This window comes from Dendrobates tinctorius, unplaced genomic scaffold, assembly GCF_039654945.1.
Source record: "Dendrobates tinctorius isolate UK_male_01 unplaced genomic scaffold, ASM3965494v1 ptg000029l, whole genome shotgun sequence".
In the NCBI taxonomy this organism is placed as follows: domain Eukaryota; kingdom Metazoa; phylum Chordata; class Amphibia; order Anura; family Dendrobatidae; genus Dendrobates; species Dendrobates tinctorius.
The window spans coordinates 21,912,097-21,935,025 of NW_027361697.1; the positions used below are offsets into that span (position 1 = coordinate 21,912,097).

General features: G+C 44.0%; 1 protein-coding gene across 3 annotated transcripts in view; it reads left to right on the plus strand.

Moving 5' to 3' along the window:
* Positions 1-286: 286 nt before the first annotated feature.
* Positions 287-22,929, plus strand: part of GLMN (glomulin, FKBP associated protein) — an 89,301-nt gene continuing 66,658 nt past the window's right edge. Inside the window, exons 1-3 of one of the 3 annotated variants that reach the window (XM_073571458.1) lie at positions 287-481; positions 6,184-6,290; positions 10,193-10,318. In XM_073571458.1, coding sequence (XP_073427559.1) covers positions 6,222-6,290; positions 10,193-10,318 — 195 coding nt within the window. In that variant the 5' untranslated portion in view covers positions 287-481; positions 6,184-6,221. Of the gene's footprint in view, positions 482-508; positions 673-6,183; positions 6,291-10,192; positions 10,319-22,929 lie in introns of those variants that run through there. The other 2 variants (XM_073571457.1, XM_073571459.1) reach the window with 2 other exon arrangements.

Consider the following 22,929-nt stretch of genomic DNA (forward strand, 5'->3'; position numbering starts at 1 on the left):
AAAGAATTTGTGTTTGCAATCATTTTCAGGAAGAAACTGAGTATTATCTGACAGAATTGCAGGGGTGTCAATACTTTTGGCCACAACTGTATCAGTCATTAGTACTGTTGCCTTTACAGCTTGTTAATGCGGTGATGACTCTAGGTTTCTCTGCATGTGAAGCTTAATGCACAATTTATAACCATAAGCTAATAATTGTCATACATGTGCCGGGGCTCCCTGCTGTCCTGGATGCCGGTGCATAAAGCAAGTATGACAGACAGGAGGACTGGACACAGACTCACTCTCCACACAGTGCTGTCCGACTCAGCTGTGCACTGTGCAGATAGGAGGGAGCAGCCTGGAGAGCAGAACTCAGCGTCACGCTATGAGCAGCCAGCCAGGAGCCGGAAAGCAGAGCCGTAAAGCAGAGCGTCGTTCTCTGGGGAAGTGGAGCCTCAGCCAGAGCCAGCCAGGGTCGCCCGGCGCCGCGTCAGAGGGGGTAACTATGGTTACGAGCGCGCGCGTCACTGGCTGCAATACTGGAACGCGCTTTTAAAGGGGCCGCATTTACCCGGTACCCCGCCAGGCCAGACCGAGCCTTCCTGCACGGGGTTACTAGCCTTCTGTTTCTTCGCATTTTCCGGTGTTTTCTTATTGAAGAAGCTTCTATATGCATTTGTGATATTAATGGTTTGTAACTAGTGGTGTAACCTAAGGCTGATGGGCCCCTGTGCAGAATCGGGGCCCCCACCTGTAAGGACTAATGGTCTGGGGCTCTTGGCATGGGCCGAGGTGTCTTTTGGGTTTCCCTGTAGCTCTGGTGCTGCATGTGGTGGTATCAAGATGATGGAATCCACAATGGAATGTGTGCGGACCCCATTATAAGTGACTGGGGGTCTGTCAGGCGCTGATGATGGTGTCAGGTGTCCGGAGGGTCCTGCAGAGCACAGTCACTAACATTAATAACCGAAGCCTCAACGCCAACGTGACCGCGGCCTAGAATATTGCCGGCTGCTCCGAAATCAGTGGTTTTCAACTAAACCGTGTCCCGTTCACCTGTATGTACAGCAGCAAAAGTGCTACCTGTCCCCATACCTTATCAGGGTGTGTAAGGAGACCGCACTGACTGCATGCTGATTACTAACAGGCATGGGGAGTTATAGTGGATGTGTCACAATAGCATGTGGCACAGTGGTTAGCAGTGTACGGTGGCTCAGTGGATAGCACTGTAGCGCTGGGGTCCTGGGTTCAAATCCCACCAAGGACAACATCTGCAAGGAGTTTGTATGTTCTCCCCGTGTTTGCATGGGTTTCCTCCCACACTCCACAGACATACTGATAGGGAATTTAGATTGTGAGCCCCAATGGGGACAGTGATGTCTGTAAAGCTCTGTGGAATTAATGGTGCTATATAAGTGAGTAAAATATAAACTGCATACATTATTAATCGGTTCTTTCAGAAATGAGGAGCCTGATTTACTTACTTTGAAAATCTACCTTCTAGGTTTACAAAGTGTTATACAGTCAAAGTTTAGGCTAGGTGGGTAGAGATGGCGTGGTATATATGGTTTGTATGGTGAAATCTGGTGACAGATCTTTCTCGAGTTGACGACACGCTTCGGTAACAAGTGACCTCTATCCCTCCTGAACTTCCCCGTAGAGTTGTCCACTTGGCTCGGCCTAGCACTCTCAGAATGGAGAGGGTAGTGACCTGCTGTCTGGTGAGTCTAGTGGTGGCTTATCTTCCCTGCATACGGACTCTGCAGTCCAAGAGCTGGTCCTTCTTTTTCGGAGTCCAAACATCCTCCACACTCCCACCCATACATATCAGATGATCACCCGGCCCCCCTGACATTGAAGGGGTTGTCCAGTAAAAACTAGTTATCGCCTATACACAGGATAGTTAATAGCTTGTTGATTGTAGGAAGTCTGACTGATCGGCTGAACATGGGATTTATATCCACCTGTAGAACAGAGCGGCAGTTTACATGCTCGACCGCCACTACATTCATTACCTATGGGGCTGATGAGCGTTGCACTTGGTTTTTCTCAGTTCCCCCCATAGAGAATGATTGGAGAGGCAGTCAGACATCCGAAATGCCACTCGATTTTTGTAGCGGGGATAAAATTTCCCATTCTGCCAATCGACGCAAGTCCCAACGGTCCGACCACCACTGATCCGTGAGTAATCACCAGTCGAAAGACTACTCCTTTTCACTGGACAGCCCCTTTAATTGCATGTGGCGTCTTTTACACATCACTGACCTTTACTACTCAGACCGAGGTCTTGTTTCACTGTGGGATGTACTGGTTTCCTGTAAGGTCAACGCCATGATATAAACTGGGCGTAAAGGAATTCTGTTCATGCTATGGATGGTAAAAAAAAACAAACCCTTGTCTGCTTCATGCAGAACATATAGCAGCCATAAGTTTTCCCTTTTCTTCGTAGATGTAGATGAGGCCGGATCTATGAGGACTGCTCAGTAGAAGACTTCAGTTAGTGAGATGTTCGTTTATTACAGGACTTCTGTATCAGTTCAGGCAGGGTATCCCATGATAAATAATTCCTCCTTGTGATAGTTTGGTTGATTTTATGAGCTATTAGCTGAAGAGCCCGGTGCTGCCCGGGCATAGTAACTAACTGTGGTTAGTTATAGCAAATTATAATTATCCTCCATCAAATAGTCCCGTGCCCATATACCCATCATACATATCCACTATCCCATAGGCCCGTGCCCATATACCCATCATACATATCCTCCATCCCATAGTCCCATGCCCATATACCCATCACACATCCTCCATACCATAGTCCCATGCCCATATACCCATCATACATATTCGCCATCCCATAGTCGAGTGCCCATATACCCATCACACATCCTTCATCTCATAGTCCCATGCCCATATACCCATCATACATATCCTCCATCCCATAGTCCCGTGCCCATATACCCATCATACATATCCTCCATCCCATAGTCCCGTGCCCATATACCCGTCATACATATCCTCCATCCCATAGTCCCGTGCCCATATACACATCACACATCCTCCATCCCATAGTCCCGTGCCCATATACCCATCACACATCCTCCATCCCATAGTCCCGTGCCCATATACCATCACACATCCTCCATCCCATAGTCCCATGCCCATATACCCATCATACATATTCGCCATCCCATGCCCATATACCCATCACACATCCTTCATCTCATAGTCCCATGCCCATATACCCATCATACATATCCTCCATCCCATAGTCCAGTGCCCATATACCCATCATACATATCCTCCATCCCATAGTCCCGTGCCCATATACCCGTCATACATATCCTCCATCCCATAGTCCCGTGCCCATATACCCATCACACATCCTCCATCCCATAGTCCCGTGCCCATATACCCATCACACATCCTCCATCCCATAGTCCCATGCCCATATACCCATCATACATATTCGCCATCCCATGCCCATATACCCATCACACATCCTTCATCTCATAGTCCCATGCCCATATACCCATCATACATATCCTCCATTCCATAGTCCAGTGCCCATATACCCATCACACATCCTCCATCCCATAGTCAACCATTATGACATCATAGTGAGCGGGGAGGCTTGCAACCTATGATGACATCAGCCCCATAGCACCTTGACATTTTACCCATGAAAGAAGATGCAAAGAAATGTTTAAAAAAAACAAACAAACAAAAAAAAACCTAATTTTGTAAAGATGAGTGTAATGGCGCTGCAATACTGATCAGATTGATACCTTTGGTGACCAAATCCGCTTTGTGGTTCTTCTTTAATCACCATTCGAAGGTTTCTGCTCACTAGATTTCAGTGCACAGGGGCCGGACTGTGCACGGGGTCTCCTCCCTGGCTTTGATTCCTCGTCCCCCTCTGACCGGAGTCAGGCGGAGACATCCCCTGAAATGAGGCCTTAGTGCATCTTTCAGAGCAAAAATTAATGTAGGACCCTGTCTCATTTTCTGAGATACAGTGGGGGAAATAAGTATTTGATCCCTTGCTGATTTTGTAAGTTTGCCCACTGACAAAGACATGAACAGTCTATAATTGTAAGGGTAGGTTAATCTTAACATTGAGAGATAAAATATCACAAAATCCAGAAAATCACATTGTATAAATTTACTTCCATTTTGCAGTGAGAAATAAGTATTTCATCCCTCTGGCAAACAAGACTGAATACTTGGTGGCAAAACCCTTGTTGGCAAGCACAGCAGTCAGATGTTTTTGTAGTTGATGATGAGGTTTGCGCACATGTCAGGAGGAATTTTGATCCACTTCTCTTTGCAGATTATCTCTAAATCACTAAGATTTTGAGGCTGTCGCTTGTCAACTCGGAGCTTCAACTCCCTCTATAAGTTTTCTATGGGATTACGGTCTGGAGACTGGCTAGGCCACTCCATGACCTTATTGTGCGTCTTTTTGAGCCACTCCTTTGTTGCCTTAGCTGTATGCTTTGGGTCATTGTCTTGCTGGAAGACCCAGCCACGACCCATTTTTAATGTCCTGGTGGAAGGAAGGAGGTTGTCACTCAGGATTTTACAGTACATGACTCCATTCATTCTCCCATTGATGCGGTGAAGTAGTCCTGTGCCCTTAGCAGAGAAACACCCCCAAAACATAATGTTTCCACCTCCATGCTTGACAGTGGGGAGGGTGTTTTATGTGTCATAGGCAGCATTTCTCTTCCGCTATACACGGTGAGTGTAATTAATGCCAAAGAGCTCAAATTTTTTTTTTTGTCATCTGACAACAGCACCGTCTCCCAATCACTCACAGAATCATCCAGGTGCTCATTGGCAGACTTCAGACGGGCCTGCACACGTGCCTTCTTGAGCAGGGGGACCTTGCGGGCACTGCAGGATTTGAAACCTTTACGGTGTAATGCGTTACCAATGGTTCTCTTAGTGACTGTGGTCCCAGCTGCCTTGAGATCATTAACAAGTTCCCCTGTGTAGTTTTAGGCTGACCTCTCACCTTCCTCAGGATCAAGGAAACCCCACGAGGTGAGATTTTGCATGATGCCTCAGATCAATGTCGATTGTCAGTCATTTTTTATTTCTTCCATTTTCTTACTCTTGCACTAACAGTTGTCTTCTCACCCAGTGTCTTACTTATGGTTTTGTAACCCATTCCAGCTTTGTGCAGGTCTATGATCTTCTCCCTGACATCCTTATATAGCTATTTGGTCCTGTCCATGTTGTAGAGGTTAGTCTGACTGATTAATTGTCTGTGGACAGGAGTCTTTTATAAAGGTGACTATGTAAGACAGCTGTCTTTAATGCAGGTAGTGAGTTGATTAGGAGCGTGTAACTGATCTGTAGGAGCCAGAACTCTTAATGGTTGGTAGGGGATCAAATACTTATTTCTCGCTGCAAAATGCAAATACATTTATATAATTTATACAATGTGATTTTTCTGGATTTTAATTTTGACATTTTATCTCTCACTGTTAAAGTTAACCTACCCTTAAATTATAGATTGTTCATGTCTTTGTCAGTGGGCAAACATACAAAATCAGCAAGGGATCCAATACTTATTTCCCCCTGCTGTACATGTTACAAACAATTTTATGTTTATTAAAATTTAAGCCGGTAGATGCAGAACATGCATAGCGATTAGAAGCTCTTTTCTATTGAGCTTGTCACCATTGTTTTGAGTCTCTGGGATCGCTGGATGGTGCTGTTACCTTCTAATCCAAACGCAGCTACAGCGCAGTGCTTACCAACTCAACAGCAGCGGTGGTCGGTCTCCAGGGCAACAAGCTGTAAACAAGTGGTAATATCTCAAGAACGGCTATAAGCCGTAAAATGCAAAAGTTTTTGAGTTTTTTCCCCAAGCACGTTCTGACAATATCCATCTCTGAAGATGGGAGTAACCCTTTAAGATAGACTAGTTCGTAGGGTTATGTTGTTGAACAGTTCAACTTTGCAATTTGGCGTAGTCAAACAAACCAGGCTGTCAGCCCAGGATAAAATTGAGCAGAGAAGACCTTGGCAGGACCTAACGGCACCTTTCTCCATCTTTCCTGCAACATCATTAGCCAGAAGTGTGAAAACCTAACCTAAATGCAAATGTAGAACGTTGTGCTCTGGGGTTTTATGTCTCGGTCAGTAATTGTGCTGATGCACGCTCACCCTTTTCCTTTTCTGATCCATGAATAGGTTGTCTGGGGACCATTCACCTTCCACTACCAAGCACAATGGAGGCACTGGATGTAATGGAGGGACTGGAGGTAGCAGCAGACCTGCAAGCACTTGTTTACAGACTTGTAAGCTCATGTATTTTTCTCATTCGTTTTGACTTGTTGTGCACGCATTTCATAGGTTTAGGTGTGTGTTTTTGTTTTTTTTTGTTTTGTTTTTTTTTCCCCTCTTTCCACAGACTTGGTGAATGAGGCTCCTTAGCTGTCACTTGGTGACCACACGTGTATTCATTGCACCAGGGCCCCATTCTTGAAATAGATGTTGGACCACAAATTATGCCATAACTGTACAAGATGGGGAAGAGCCCATTTTAAATATCTTGTTGCCAGAAACCCACATCCTCCAGACATTTCTAGCTTACCCTAATGATTTGCCATTAATGCCTCCCGATGGTGTATTAAAGGGAATCTGTCACCCCATTTTTGGCCTATAAGCTGCCGGCACCGCCATCAGGGGCTTATCTACAGCATTCTGTAATGCTGTAGATAAGCCCCCAATATAACCTGAAAGATAAGAAAAACAAGTTAGATTATACTCACCCCGGTGTCCGGTGGGTGTCGCCGTCCGGTGCCTCCCACCTTCATGCGATGCCGTTCTCCTCCTTGCTTCTCCCTCGGCTCTTGCGCAGGCGTACTTTATCAGCCCTGTTGAGGGCAGAGCAGAGAACTGCAGTGCGCAGGCGCCGGACCTCTCACCTTTCCCGGCGACTGCACTCTGCTCTGCACTCAATAGGGCAGATATACATTGAAACTCACAAGAAAAAAGTATATGCACAAAAGTAGGGATCACCAACAAAAAATATAGTCAAAAAATTCAACAATTTTTATTGTAAATATAATGAACACAGCAGACAAAACACTATGTTAAAAACAATTAAAAAGTCTGAACAAACAGACACAGATCACAAAACAAAGACAATGGGTCATATGATCAAATTATAAAATACTATGAGTCACAAGATTAGCCGTGCAATTAGTAAACCGTATATAATGGCAAATATCTCTTAATTATCATTACTCACATCACCTAACAGGCAAGTGCAATCACACTCATAATATCCTAGTATCCTCTATAACCAGTGCTATGCAACAAACCCTGGTGGTAAAGGCTGCAATTACAAAGTATTATAAACAAACATTATGCCAAGATATAACAGCTTATCACCGTATTACCAGTGCTTTATCAGCAAACCAGATCCTGGGGGTTTAAGTAAAAAAAAAAAACCTCCCCTCCCTAGCATAATACCAGCTGGTTCCCGGGAGTATACAGGCATACGGCTAAGTTACATGTGACCTCTAAACCCACGCGTATCGACACAGTGATGTGTCTTTTTCAAGGTCAGTGTAATAGTCTGCTACCGTCCTTAATATATATGCACAGAAGATTGAGAATTCTTACCAGCTGAGCTTTTTGTGGAGTCAAACAGTCTTAGACTTAATGGAGCGGCGTCTTGCCGTTGCTAGTGCGCAGGCGCCAGAAAATGATACCGGAAGTTCACTACTCCTCACAAGGCGTCGTTTCTTAATGCGCAAGCGCTTGTATATGGTGATGGGGATTCCCCAAACCAGACATCAGTTGTTAGTGCGCAAGCGCCTGGATATGTCAGCGGAAGTTCTTCAGTTCTCCTCTCCAGGAGAACTTAAAGCAAAGCAATGTAAATGCGCACGCGCCAGGGATCTCTAAACATTAGAAGTTACACTGCTAATGCAATGACAAGCGTTACCTCCCTGACCATCAATGCGCAAGCGCTCAGACTTAGTAACCAAATTGACTGCATTCTCCCCCCAGAGATACTGCACTACAACAGCACTCATATGGGGAATACCGCGCCGTCATGAATCGCTATGTAAACACAGTCCCCAGTGCAACCAATCAAGGAAATAAACATGAGAGCACTTTGGAACTTTCAAGAAACTATTCATATGCACATTTATTATATCACTGTGCAGACATGCCAATTCCTTACAGGAAACCCTTGTTGAAAATTTTATGCACAAACTAAAACAAAACTCAGCTATTATGTGTCATATAGTAATAATACATACATTTCTGTGTATATCAATAAAGCTATCCCATTATAAATAAAGGCATACAGCACATAAGCCTGAGTAATTATTCACATTTGAACCTTTACTGTTGCCATATGGCTACATACTGATTTCTATCAAATGGTCCTTATCATAGAGGTATCTAGCCGACATTAGGAAGAAATTATGCTCATGTATATTGTCACACAATGTGGGAATATTACAACTGCCAAACATGATTTAACACACGAGTTTCTTAATTTCTCCCATTATGAGTGGAGTCCTTTAGAATTACTACATACTGCAAGTAGGTCTGCAAAGGGGACCCCAAATAAAATTACAGAGTATTACCATGGACATAGTCCATTCCTGTTTGTATTTAGGACAGTGCTAATTAGACCATTTAATGGCCTCTCATCAAAATCAGATGTTATCTTAATTATCCTAGCATGCATGCACTCTTTCAGGGGTACCCCCATACAGCTCATCCATACACTATTCTCCAATTTTCAGTGAGAGACTTTCTTTCTCCTTACCCGTTAGCACCCAATGCCTGTATACTCCCTATAAATATATATATCATTCTGAATGCTACATACTTATAGCCTAGCTTTACCAGGCTGCGAAGTCCGAGTGAAAATTATCTCTCTACCACGAGCCATTATGCTCATCAGCAATTGATATATTTACACATGGGACAATGCAAGAGTGTTTAAGCACTATGAATGTTACAAGCTTTATACATCAATATGAAAAAATATATACATCTCAGACCAAAAGTAATTAACAAGGTTCAGATGATGCATACATATCCAAAGTGTGGAGCACTAATATTTGTCGCGTTGAGATCAATTTCATTGTCTCTTGTTTCTTAGAAAATAGTCTTCCAGCTTGATACCTTAATCCTAGAATCCTAGGGACAAAAAGATGTAAACATAAAAAATTGAGAAATGAGAAAAAGGGGGGAGGGGTGTGTGTGTGGGGAAAGAGGGGGAAAAAAAAAAAAAAAATAGGGCAGATATAGTACGCCTGCACAGGAGCCGAGGGAGAAGCAAGGAGGACGTGATCGCTAGAAGATGGGAGGCGTCAGACTGGACCACGACACCCACCGCCCCCTCCCGTGAGTATAATCTAACGTGTTTTTCTTATCTTTCAGGTTTCATCGGGGGCTTATCTACAGCATTACAGAATGCTGTAGATAAGCCCCTGATGGCGGTGGCCACAGCTTCTAGGCCGAAAATGGGGTGACAGATTCCCTTTAATCCTATCCTGATATTTATTGTAATGCTAATGTATGGAGCGGGCTCAGGCGCTGAGCCTGTACCACACCCTGGAGATGTCAGCTGGGAGACAAAAACCAGCATCTTGCTGTAACAGGAGTGACCGGCGTTGTCTGATTGCTGCTTTTTAACGATTTAATTGCTGCTGTCTACAACAGTGGCATTTAAATAGTGTGATCGCTGGAGCGTGCATGCACTGTCATAAAAGGTGGGGGTGACTACTGAAGCCCCCCATGGGTGCCATATCGATTGCCCAGACTGTGGCAGGATTTCATGGAGTGTGTTGTTTTGCCTGTATACTGCAATACTTTTGTATTACATTCTAAAAGTACAAGTGATTAAACAAGTGCCCTAAGGGGACCAAAAAAATAATGAAAAAATATGTATCATTCCCTTCACTTTCTTTCATTTGTAAATAAAAAAAAAAAAATAAAATTGGCATATTTGTTACTGTCACATCTGTAAAAAATTAGTTATGTCATCTACTATTCCATTTAATGAGAAAAAGAATTGAGATCGACAAATTGCAATTTTTTTTTTTTTTTTCCTTTTAATATATTCCAAGTAACTCTCGCTCATTTGTACATCTCACATTTACTTATTAGTAAGTATTATAATGGATGTTTGGCAATTGACAGATTAGTTAATTTTGTGTTTCAGCAAAGGCTTTCACAAGACCAATTTAAGGAAGAAGACACTAATGTGTTCCTGGTGACCTGTCAGCTGTGTCTGGAGAAGGAGCAGCTGTCGGTTCTGTTAGAAATAATCAAGGATGAGCGAAATCGGGTAAGAATCTTGGACATCCCAAAGTGTGTGTCCTGTAAGGGTTTCTTTGTCTTTAGAAAAAAGGTAAATGGGAAGTTACAGGGACTACTATGGGTGGGGTTCTGGTGCTTTGTCTTTATCATTGTTTTTAAAGGGATTAACCATCTTGGTCAGATATGAATTCCCTGGCCCCACAATTCCAAAGAAAGGGGAGATGACTTGCCAGCCGTCCATTTATTGCCTTTGGTCTGTTGGAAATAGCCCTATACCTGGTGGCACGTGGTATCTTGCCAAGTAGGGGCAACTATATAATTCTAGGCTGCTTTAGATATTACTAAGGCACGAAGGGTTTAATTATAGATAAATAATAAGTAAGGTGGAAGACAAGGGAGGGTGTACACCATAGGCGGTGTTAGAAGGTTCATATAGACGACCTTGGGGTCTGCTGTTTGCACATAGTTTGGTGGGAAGGTAGACATACTTTAAAGTTTTCTGATCAGATTGGGGAGACTCAGATATGGGATAATCCTGAATTTTCCCATCTCCAGAAGTTGCAGGATATAGGTTTCTGGACGCAGAATAGTGTAACAACACTCAATCAGATTTTTGAAACTCAAATTTTATTATCATTTGAACAATTTCATATACAATTTGGAATCCCTCATAGAGAGTTTTATAGATATCTGCAGCTGAGGCATGCCATAGCATCTCAATTCCCGCTTCCCAGGATGCAAATATCTAAATATCCTCTAATAGGAATATTGTCCACTCAGGGACCTACGGGGTGATTTCCTCTCTGTACACCTTTGTTAAATTCCAAGATTGCTTCCACCCAACTGGCTGTAGAAGATAAATGGAGGCACCTAATCCCCTCTCACCGATGACCAGTGGAGTGGCGCACTGGAGGCACGTACGCCGGTGTCTCCAGCGGCAAATAACAAACTGATTCAGTTATATATGCTACACCAATCCTATCTAACCCCGAGTAAACTGCATAAATTTGGCAGAAGAGTAAATGATGAATGACATAGATGTGGGGAGGTGGGGGCAGATTTTTGGCATCTCATTTGGGATTGTAGAATTGTAAGAATATACTGGGAAGACGTAATTTTTGCTCTAGAAAGGATAATTGGGATACCAATTGAATGCGCTCCAGAGGTGTGTGTGTTGTGGACGAAGAAATGTGGACTCATTATGACAGAATATTTCTCAGAAGTTTTTTTTTTTGCCAGGAAAGCGATTGCATTGAGGTGTATGGGGGGAAGGTCCCCTTTGGTTAATCAGTGGAAAAAATTAGTGAACAGTGTAATTCCTTATGAGAATATACTATACAGAAATAGAGGACGTCCCCAGAAATTTCATAAAATTTGGGAAAAGTGGTGTGACTCGCTCCTGATGCCATATAACCCTTGAAGTGTTTATTTTTCAGTGCAGAATGTGATGCTTTACGTGGACTTAGGCTATGCTTAGGGCAGCATGGTGGCTCAGTGGTTAGCGCTGCAGCCCACCAAGGACAACATCTGCAAGGAGTTTGTATGTTCTCCCCATGTTTGCGTGGGTTTCCTCCGGGTTCTCCGGTTTCCTCCCACACTCTAAAGACATACTGATAGGGAATTTAGATTGTGAGCCTCATCGGGGACAGTGATGATAATGTGTGCAAACTGTAAAGCGCTGCAGAATGTTAGCGCTATATAAAAATAAAGATTATTATTATTATTATGTGCACACAGAGTTTTTTTGGTGGTGCGGATTTTGTAGTGAAAACCGCAGATAAATAATGGATGAGGTGTGAAACCGCAGCGTTTCAGGACAAAAGAATTGACAGGCTGCGGATTGTAAACCGCGCGGAAAAATTCGCAGCATGTGCACAGCGTTTTCCAGTTTACCATTGAAAACAATGGTACTGTACAATGCACCTAAATCTGCTGCGGACCCGCAGCTGCAGAAACGCTGCGGATCCGCAGCAGAATCCGCACCGTGTGCACATAGCCTAAGGAATATTTGCTTACTATAACCCGACTTGTTGTAAAGTTAGAATCTTGATTAAGAATTCTTTAATGATGCAGTGTTATTGAGAACAGAATACACTATGTTCAATGTTCTGTTTTATTTGTGCTGTTTGTCTACTTTGTTATTAAAAGTATGCTTTTATAACTGAGGTTGTGGATGACGACTAGATGGATTACTCTGTTTTCCTTATACTGCAATCTCACATGTTTAATATGTTATTTTATGGTATCTTTCAATAAAGAGATTTAAAAAAAAATAAAAAAGGTGGAAGACAAGTACAATAAATGGACATGTATATGGCTAGAAAGGGCTCTATTCAGGGCTTAGTCTACTAGGGGAGGACAATAGATGAGTAGGGCTAGCAGCGTTATTGAAGGTTGCAGGCTTTACTGTACAGAGCATATAGGATGCATAGAAGAAATCTTAATATTGGTTGTGTGAGCATCAGGCAAGAGAAGAGGAAATCATTGGCACTTGCATACCGTATTTTTAGGACTATAAGACGCACCGGACCATAAGACGGACCCCAATTTTAAGAAGGAAAATAGGGAAAAAAAAATGTGTCAAATGGGGGTCCGTCTTACAGTCTGAATTCAGCTTACCTGGGAAGGGATCCGGCACAGGTGGAGGAGTGGTCACAGAGGTCATTCAGTGCTCCAGGCTGGTGCGGTGGTGGCGGCTCTGTGCTGGGGCAGCTGGGCTGTGCTGGGGCAGCTGGGCTGTGCTGGGGTAGGTGGGCTGGGGCAGGTGGGCTGTGCTGGGGTAGGTGGGCTGGGGCAACTGTCCTGGGGCAGGTGGGCTGTGCTGGGGCAGCTGGGCTGGGGCTGGGGCAGCTGTGCTGGGGCAGCTGGGCTGGGGCTGGGGCAGCTGTGCTGGGGCAAGTGGGCTGGGGCCGGTGGGCTGTGCTGGGCTGGGGCAAGTGGGCTGTGCTGGGCTGGGGCAAGTGGGCTGTGCTGGGCTGGGGCAGCTGGGCTCTGCGGGGTGAGGGTGGCGGCGGGCTGTGCTCCGGTGCAGGGGCGGTGGCTCCGCCGGCATTTCCTCGCAGCCCGGAGGCCCCCGCACATCCGTTGCTGGCTGCCGCCATGTTGCGGTGGCCTCCGGGAACATGGACGCCGGGACATCGGCAACGAGATCTCGGGATGAGATCTGAACCCGCGCATGCGCCGTCCCCGGACCAGCGGCCATCTTCCCGGCGTCCATGTTCCCGGAGGCCACCGCAACATGGCGGCAGCCAGCAACGGATGTGCGGTGGCCTCCGGGCTGCGAGGAAATGTCGGCGGAGCCCCGCCCGCTGCCGCCACCGCACCGCAGAGCCCCGTGGCACCCGCACCAGCCATGATTGGAGGTTAGTATATTACGACCATAAGACGCACCCCCCACTTTCCCCAAAAATTTTTTGGTGAAAAAAGTGCGTCTTATGGTCGGAAAAGTCAGGGCTGTGGAGTCGGAGTCGGAGTTAGTTTTGGTTGGAGTCGGTAGAAATGTACCGACTCCGACTCCAGCTTTAAAAAAAATGTATTACTATTTCATAATTGAACTTTCATATGAATTTTATAAATGTTACTCAAATATATATGTTCTATCAAACTATGAACAACAGTGATAAGCAGTTCTGCTGGAGATAGAGACATTTCTTACTTCTTGTGTGTCACTGTTCTCCACTGCCCTTATCTAATCTTATACTTGGTTAACCTCATGCTGCCCCAAACCCCCTACTTACAATGTATGAAACTGAAAGTGAAAATGTGTTGCAAATTCTTAGTAGTAAAGCTCCTCCTCTAGACTAGATCATACTAGGTGTGCGTCTTCCAAGCATCTCACAGCTGCCTGCTACTCAGAAGAGGAAGACTGTAAGAAGTATTATCCTTTCAACAAACTTTGCATCAGTTAACTGTGAGTACATGAGGAATAATAACAGTATTACTGACCACTATATCAGTTGTACGACCTGGCAATAATTTTGTACAATTGTTTTTAGGAAAAACAATTGTCATTTGGATTGTGAATGCAGAATTAAAAACCTGAGAATGTCAAAGAAGCATCACATTAAATCAGCTGTATTTGAACATTTCACCATCACTCAAGATAGAAAACATTATGTCTGTCAGTGTATGACAAATGATCCAGACGAAAACAAATGCTGTGAAGCCAAGATGAGTGCATATTCAGGCAAAGATAAAAATGCTCCTTCCAGAGCTTCTAATCTAAAGAGACATTTTCAGCGCTTTCATCCAGAAGTACTGAAAGCAGTGGATGAGAAAGACTGCATCCAAACCAATGAACCAGTGCCCAGCTCTTCCAGCCAAACAAAGGAGCAGAGAACTTTGCAGCCATCAGTTGCAAGATATTTTGTCAGTGACAAAGTTACTGTGACAATGACAGTAGATACATTTAAAAAACAGATCATAGAGCTTGTTGTAAAGGATAGTGTGCCTATTTCATAATTTTCACGACCAGCTTTTATGTGTCTGAATGGGGAAATGGCCCGCAAGCTTGGTGTTTCTCTGGAGAGAGAGAGTATTAGAAAATTAGTAATCGAAGAAGCTTTTAAACAAAAGGAAGAACTTAAAAAAACTCTCAAGGGACGCTTTCTGTTTCTTAAAATGGATGCCTGCACACGTCACAGAGTGAACTATTTTGCCATCAATGTCCGATTTGTTTGTGACAAAAATGAAATAGTTACCAAGACATTGGCAGTAAAAGACACCAAAGCTCATCACACCAGTGAGTTTCTCCAGGTCTTGGTGGAAAAGGTTCTTCAAGACTATGAACTTAAAAAAGAGCAAGTTCTTTCTGTCGTAACTGACAATGCTTCAATATGATAAGTACTATTAAGCTAATGAATGAGAGTAATGATGGTGACCAGCAGCTAGAAGAACATTCTGGGTCCACAGACACACAAATGTTTGAAATAGAGGAACACAGTATTGTAACTGAGGCGCAAACTGAAGTTGCTTCAGATGAACAGCAACATGATAGTTTAGATGATCTTGTTGAAACTGTGTCAATATGTTCTTTCATTCATCACATGCGCTGTGTTGTGCATACGCTACAGCTGGCTATAAGAGACAGTCTGCAAGAAGGACATGCTGCTGCACTGATTGGCAAGGTGAGAAAATTGGCTACTGTTGCCAGAACCCCTAAAGTTGACTCAATTTTGAAGAGACGTGCTGGAAAAGGGGCAATTATTGATCAAGCCACACGATGGGGCAGTACTTAATGATTCAGCGCTTGGTTGAACTGAAAACCTTTATTGTAGACATGGCTAACCCTCAACTGACGCTAAATGAAAGTCAGTGGAATCAGGTGACTGAGCTGGAAAAATTGCTAGAGCATCCATTTACAGTGACTAAAAAATTACAAGCAGAGGACTTAACTCCAGGTATTTTCTTAAAGGAGTGGAAGAACCTGATGTTTCGCCTGTCCCAAAGAGGGTTAATTGCAAGTGGCATTGCTACATCAATGAAACGGAGAGAGGAGCTACTATTACAAAATAACATTCTTTTGGCAGCTGTTTATGTAGACCCAATGCATCGGATTCTTCTAGATGATCAACAGCTAAGTAAAGTAAAAGAAGCTCTGTTTGAAATAGCAGTAAGGATGAAAGGGTTGCAGAACAGTCAGGAGGAAAAGAAGAATTTGGTCGTCCTGCCACATCTTCACCCTCATCATCAACTGATGAAGAATTTAATTTAAAAAAATATTTGGCTCACAAGGACCGTGCAAAGCGTTCCCGCATAGAAGAAGAGTCATCCCCATCAAGGAACACAGCCAGTACATTTCAGCAGAATTTTTCATGTGCACTAAAAGAAATTGAGAAATTTGACCGTTCATCAAAAATAACAGTGCAACAAGCGATTCCTCTGTATCCTGACATTGTCAGAGATGTTGCCCGAGTGGTTACTGCTTTGCCACCAACACAAGTTAGTGTAGAGAGGTTGTTCTCTGCTCTCAAAATAATTAGATCAGATTTGAGGGCATCCATGAAGGAGGATCTGACAGAGGCAATACTTTTTCTGAGGACAAATTTATAGATTTCTTCTTATTAACTGCATAAAAGTGTTTATTGCATATTTACTTACAGTTTAGAAAAGTTTATAAAAGTTATTTGCTGTATTCTAATAAATGTAGTTTTTGCTCTAAGTGGTCTGATTACTTATATGATGGTGAGAAACTGAATAAGCACGAAGTTTAATATTTTACAACAGTAAATTTGTTGTTATGAATTGGCCATTTATGAAGGAGTCGGAGCCGGAGTCGGAGCCTGATAAAATCCAGGAGTCGGAGTCGCAACTGTGGCTTACCGACTCCACAGCCCTGGGAAAAATACAGTAGATCAGAGATGACCTATTGGGAGGTAGCCGGAGATTAGGATATAGATCAGAGATATATATTGAGGGACAGGTTAGATCCACCTCTGTAAGGGCTACTCTATAATAGAAACCTGCAGTGTTAATAACCACTGATCAGTAACAGGCCAACCACACTCGGTATGCAGAGAACCATCAGTAAGATTGTGTTGTGCGCATTGCTCTTGGCAGCACATTGTTCTCACAGGGTAATGTGCTGCCAAGAACAATGATTTAAAATATAATTTTTTACTTTTTTTTTTTTTTTTTTTTTTTTTTTTTTTTTTAGCATTTTGCTCATCTGTCAAATGATTGCTGCCTAAAAAGACTGTGATTATTGAGAATCGAGCATTCCTAGGAACCCTTGTTCCCTATAATCGTGCAGTGTAATTGCCCCCAAGACATTGTTAATGTTATAAAGTAATCTCTCTGGGCAGTAAGCAGCCAGGGAAGTGACTGACAGAGGTGAAGTAACTAGCAGAGTTTGGACTGCATTAGTTGCTCCCAAGTCTTACATGGGACACCGTAGAGGAGGATGTTGTCGTAGTGTAGGTGGTAAAATCCCTTTTTTTATACTACAAACTTTTCCTGGGAACACTTTGGGACAGCTCTGGGGGGAAAAAAGGATCCAGCATCACTTTATACTTGGTCCTTAAAAGGAATCCTGTCAGCAGATTTTTGCCATGAAATCTGAGAACATCATGATTTATGGTCAGAGACCCTTATTCCAGTGATGTGTCACTTACTGGGCTGTCTGGTGTAGTTTTAACAAAGTCACTGTTTTTATCATCGGGAGGTTATCTTTAGAGGACTAGTTGTCTTGTGCCATGTAGTCCTCCTGCTCTGTTTGACCCCGTCACTGACTGACGGCTTTTTGTCTATGCACAGTGTACACAGAAAGCTGCCAATCAGTGGTGTGGACGGGGACATGCTCGGCATTCAGAGAACTGACGGATCTGCAGCAGATAAAATAGGGATTTTATCAAAATGATAGCAAGTAATTCAGTAAGTGACACAAGACTGGAATCTGAGTCCCAAGCCCTTCATCATGCTGCTCTCAGATTACAGAAAGCTGCTAACGAAGTAAAGAGATGTCAGACTTCCAGGATTTATAGCTATCATTAAGCTTTCCCACTAAGGCCTCTTTCACACTTCCGTTTTTGACCATCAGTCAAAATCCGCCAGGTTTTGAAAAAAACGGATCCGCCATTTATTTTTTTTTGCGGATCCGTTTTTTTTCCCCATTGAGTTGCATTTCTCTTTCCCGGCCAGCGGTTTCTTTAAAATTCTTCATTCTGCGGATCCGTCAAAAAACGGATCCTGTGGCATCCGTTCACATCAGTTACGAACGGATCCGCTTTTCCGCCTTTTTGGCGGATTTTAACTGAGACAAAAAACTGAAGTCTGAAAGAGGCCTAAGGTGAAACTGAAGACATTGTCTAGTTTTTGTATGTGTCTCATTGGAGCCGTTGTATTAAACAGTGATATTTTTTTTTTGTACATGTCCATCCCCTTTACATGTGGCCATTCTGGCAGCATAAACGCACATATTGGGGGACATCTATTAACTAGTGGCCCGTGCAGTGCTTCTTTATTAGTTTACAAGTCCAGCATTGGCTGTGAAGACCTAGTGATGAGCGAGTGTGCACAGATAAGATGTTATCTGAGCATGCTTGAGTGCTAACTGAGTGACTTCGGTGTACTTGAATAATGTGTTCAAGTCCCCGCGGCTGCATGTCTCACGGCTGTTCGACAGCTGCAACACGTGCTGGGATTGTCTGTTAGGAAATCCCTGCAGCCGCGGGGACTCGAACATACGGCGAAGCCACTCTATTGGCACTCGAGCATACTTGGATAACGCCTTATCGCAGCGCACTCATATACAGTATATTATCGCTATACCTACCCTGATATTAAAGCTTTTTGAGAATATGCCCATTATAATCCAGCATCTAACTCATCAAACTATGAAGACCGCTAATAATACAGGATGCATGTGCCATGAGGCTCGGTGTCATTTTGATCAGAGCATTAAATCGATGTGACTGGTCTTTCTCTTAAGCCACCAAACAGCATTGTGTACCTGAGCCGGGGCATGGGGTTGTGATACTTTATATGGAAATGATGCATGGAACTGTTTTCACCATGTATTCCAAGTTTCCGTTCACTTTGAGACATGAGGCGCTTAGCTGTAATCCTGAGCCACAGACATATGTGCAGATCTGCTACTTATCTTGATGGCTGGAGAATCCGATTATCTGTTTAGTAATCATCCTGGATCCAAAGGAGACAATGAGGGAAATATCACACTCCTTCCTCACTCATAGAAAAGTCAAATAAAGCAAATGTAACCAGTTATATACAGCTGCAATCAAAATTCACTCCCACCCCATTGCAAAATTTACTTCCTGCAGTTTGCAACAAAACAATGTAAATCGCTCAACATAACAAGTGGTTTCTCAAAATTCATAAAAAAATGACACTTTTATTGATGCTACTGTCTCAGAAGTATTCACCCCTTCATAAGTGTCGTTAGTACTTAATAGAGGCACTATGGCTGTTGTGACCTGATGCATAGCCTGACAACAGCTTCTGACAGTGCTCCTTGGCCCATTCCTCATGGGTTTAATGGGGTTCAGTTCACTTACCGTATATTGTTGGGTTGTCGAGGGAGTGAGATCACTGCCTCGCAGAAATAAGGATACAAAGGCATTGAATGTTCCTAGAGAAACTTTTGGAAACGGAGTACTCAAGCTCAAACTTATAGGAGCACTGCATACTTGACCTGGATGTGGCAGAAAGCGGAAGCAATCACCAGACTCCTATGTAGGCAAGTGGTCAAAAACCATCAAGTGTCTGTAAAATTTGGTGATGGTTGTCACTGAGGTTTCAGTTTGGAAGGCGCTTACGGAAATACCCAAGCGCCAAGATGAAACCTCTACTGACCCAAAACCATAAGAATAGTCCACACCAATATGCTCAAAACAATATGGTAATACCTGAAGAAGGCTCATAAGAGTTGAAAAGTGTTGTATGCTGCGTTAACAAAACTTGGTTTTGTAATATATCATCATACCTATTGGTTTCCGTTAGTTATTCTCCAGGTGATGTGCACTATCTATACTCAAAACCATATAAGTAAGCCACAGATGTTTTGGGGTTCTGTGAAGTTATTAAACAAAACAGGAACTTTTTTAGGCTTTTGAATCAGTCTGGTGTCTGGAGGAGGAAGAATGTAGTATACCCTCAAAGATCACCCTGCCTACAGTGAAGCATGGCAGTGGCTCAGCAACACCTAACAGTAAAACATGGTGGGGTGTCCTTGGTGCCTCCAGTGAAGCGCTCCGGCAGTTCTGCTATGCTCTAGGGCTTTTTTGCTTCCTCTAATAGGAACGTTTGCAGAAGTTAATGTCTAGCTGTTGTGACCTGCTGCAAACATAATGCATAGCTAAAGGAACTGATCCGTTCTAAAGACCTTTGTCATGGAGAGCAGCAGACTGAAGATGGGCATTTTGAGATGAATCTAGAGAAACCACTTGTTAGTTGTGTTGAGAACTTTTAGATTCTACTGTTTGATTTATTGCAAAGTTTGTACATTTTGCCTATAAACTTCATTTGCATTGAGGGTTGAATAATTGATTGTCGCTATGCTATAGTAACTGTGAGCTCCACGAGTTTATGAATAGTGCCACCTGCCACCCCCATAGTCAGTGAGTATATATTTCTGACCATACATATCCTCTGTCTTCCATTGGTGAGGGACTGATCTGCCTGATGGGGGTGGACTGTCTCACTCTCCACAGTGCTCACATGCCTCTGTGGCAGTCATTTTAGACATGAGAGAATGGGGCGCTGGTGTTAGATGGAGCATAGCGGAGGCTATTGGGTATTATTATTTATTGTTATAGCGCTATTTATTCCATGGCGCTTTACATGTAAGGAGGGGTATACATAAAAACAAGTACAATAATGTTAAACAATACAAGTCATAACTGGTACAGGAGGAGAGAGGACCCTGCCCGCGAAGGCTCACAATCTACAAGGGATGGGTGAAAATACAGTAGGCGAGGGTAGAGCTGGTCATGCAGCGGTTTGGTCGATCGGTGGTTACTGCAAGTTATAGGCTTGTCGGAAGAGGTGGGTCTTCAGGCTCTTTTTGAAGGTTTCGATGGTAGGTGAGAGTCTGATATGTTCTGGTAGAGAGTTCCAGAGTAGGGGTGATGCGCGAGAGAAATCTTGTATGCGATTGTGGGAAGAGGAGATAAGAGGGGAGTAGAGAAGGAGATCTTGTGAGGATCGGAGGTTGCGTGCAGGAAAGTACCGGGAGACGAGGTCACAGATGTATGGAGGAGACAGGTTGTGGATGGCTTTGTATGTCATGGTTAGGGTTTTGTACTGGAGTCTCTGGGCAATGGGGAGCCAGTGAAGGGATTGACAGAGGGGAGAAGCTGGGGAATAGTGGGGGGACAGGTGGATTAGTCGGGCAGCAGAGTTTAGAATAGATTGGAGGGGTGCGAGAGTGTTCGAGGGGAGGCCACAGAGCAGGAGGTTGCAGTAGTCAAGGCGAGAGATTATGAGGGCATGGACTAGGGTTTTTGCAGATTTTTGGTTGAGGAATGAATGGATTCGTGAAGTATTTTTGAGTTGAAGTCGGCAGGAAGTGGAAAGGGCTTGGATATGTGGTTTGAAGGAGAGATCAGCGTCAAGGATTACCCCGAGGCAGCGAGCTTGTGGGACTGGGGAGAGTGGGCAGCCATTTACTGTAATGGATAGGTTTGTTGGGGGGGGGTCACGTGTGATGGGGGAAAGATGATGAATTCTGTTTTGTCCTTGTTAAGTTTCAGAAATCTAGCAGAGAAGAAGGATGAAATAGTGGACAGACATTGAGGGATTCTCGTTAGTAGGGAGGTGATATCTGGTCCAAAGATGTAGATCTGTGTGTCATCAGCATAGAGATGATACTGAAAGCCATGAGATTCTATGAGCTGTCCCAGGCCAAAGGTGTAAATAGAGAAGAGCAGGAGTCCTAGGACTGAACCTTGTGGGACTCCGACAGATAGGGGGCGAGGTGAGGAGGTGGTGTGTGAGTGGGAGACGCTGAATGTCCGGTCTGTTAGGTATGATGAGATCCAGGATAGGGCCAAGTCTGTGATGCCAAGGGATGAGAGGGTCTGTAATAATAGGGAATGGTCCACTGTGTCAAAGGCAGCCGACAGGTCCAGGAGGAGGAGGACAGAGTAGTGTCGCTTGCTCTTAGCAGTTAAGAGGTCATTAGTGACCTTAGTAAGGGCAGTTTCGGTGGAGTGGTGTGACCGGAAGCCAGATTGTAAGCGGTCGAAGAGGGAGCAAGAAGAGAGATGGGAGGACAGTTCAAGGTAGACGTGTTGTTCCAGTAGCTTGGAGACATAGGGGAGAAGTGATATAGGGCGATAGCTAGATACAGAGGATGGGTCAAGAGAGGGCTTTTTGAGGATAGGTGTGATGGAGGCATGTTTAAAGCTTGAGGGGAAAACACCAGTTGTTAGTGATTGGTTGAAGAGATGGGTTAGGGTTGGGATGAAGACTGTGGTGAGGTTTGGGATGAAGTGGGAAGGGATCAGGTCAATCGCACAAGTGGTGAGATGTGATCTTGAGAGTAGAGTGGAGAGTCGATCTTCTGTAATGGTGGAGAAGTTGGTTTTGGAGGTGGAGGGCTGGGAAGTCGGGAGGAGGGGCTCTTGGGGTTGTTGACCAAAACTGTCTCTGATGTTATCAATCATCTGCTTGAAAAATGAGGCAAAGTCTTCAGCTGAGTTGAGTGGAGAGGGAGGAGGTGCTGGGGGACGGAGGAGAGAATTGAAGGTGTTGAATAACTGTTTAGGGTTGTGAGACAGGGAGGATATGAGAGATGAGAAGTAGGTTTGTTTAGCTGTGGCGAGTGTGGTCTTGAAAGTAGTGAGGGACTGTTTGAATGCGATGAAGTGCTTGTTGGAGTGGGATCTTTTCCATCTGCGCTCAGCAGCCCTGGAAGCTCGCCTCAGTTCTTTGGTCAGGCTGGTGTGCCAGGGCTGTCTGTTGATTTTGCGAGCTTTGGTATGTGTAAGTGGGGCAGCAGATTCCAAAGCTACAGCTATTGTGGTGTTATATAGAGCAGCAGCGTAATCCGCATTGTGTAAGGAACTTATATCTGTGAGAGGGAGGAGGGATTCAGAGAATGAGTGTAGGTCAAGGTGTTTAAGATTTCTGCGAGGGTGTGAAAGTTTGTGGGGTGGGGATTGTAGACATGGAGTGGAG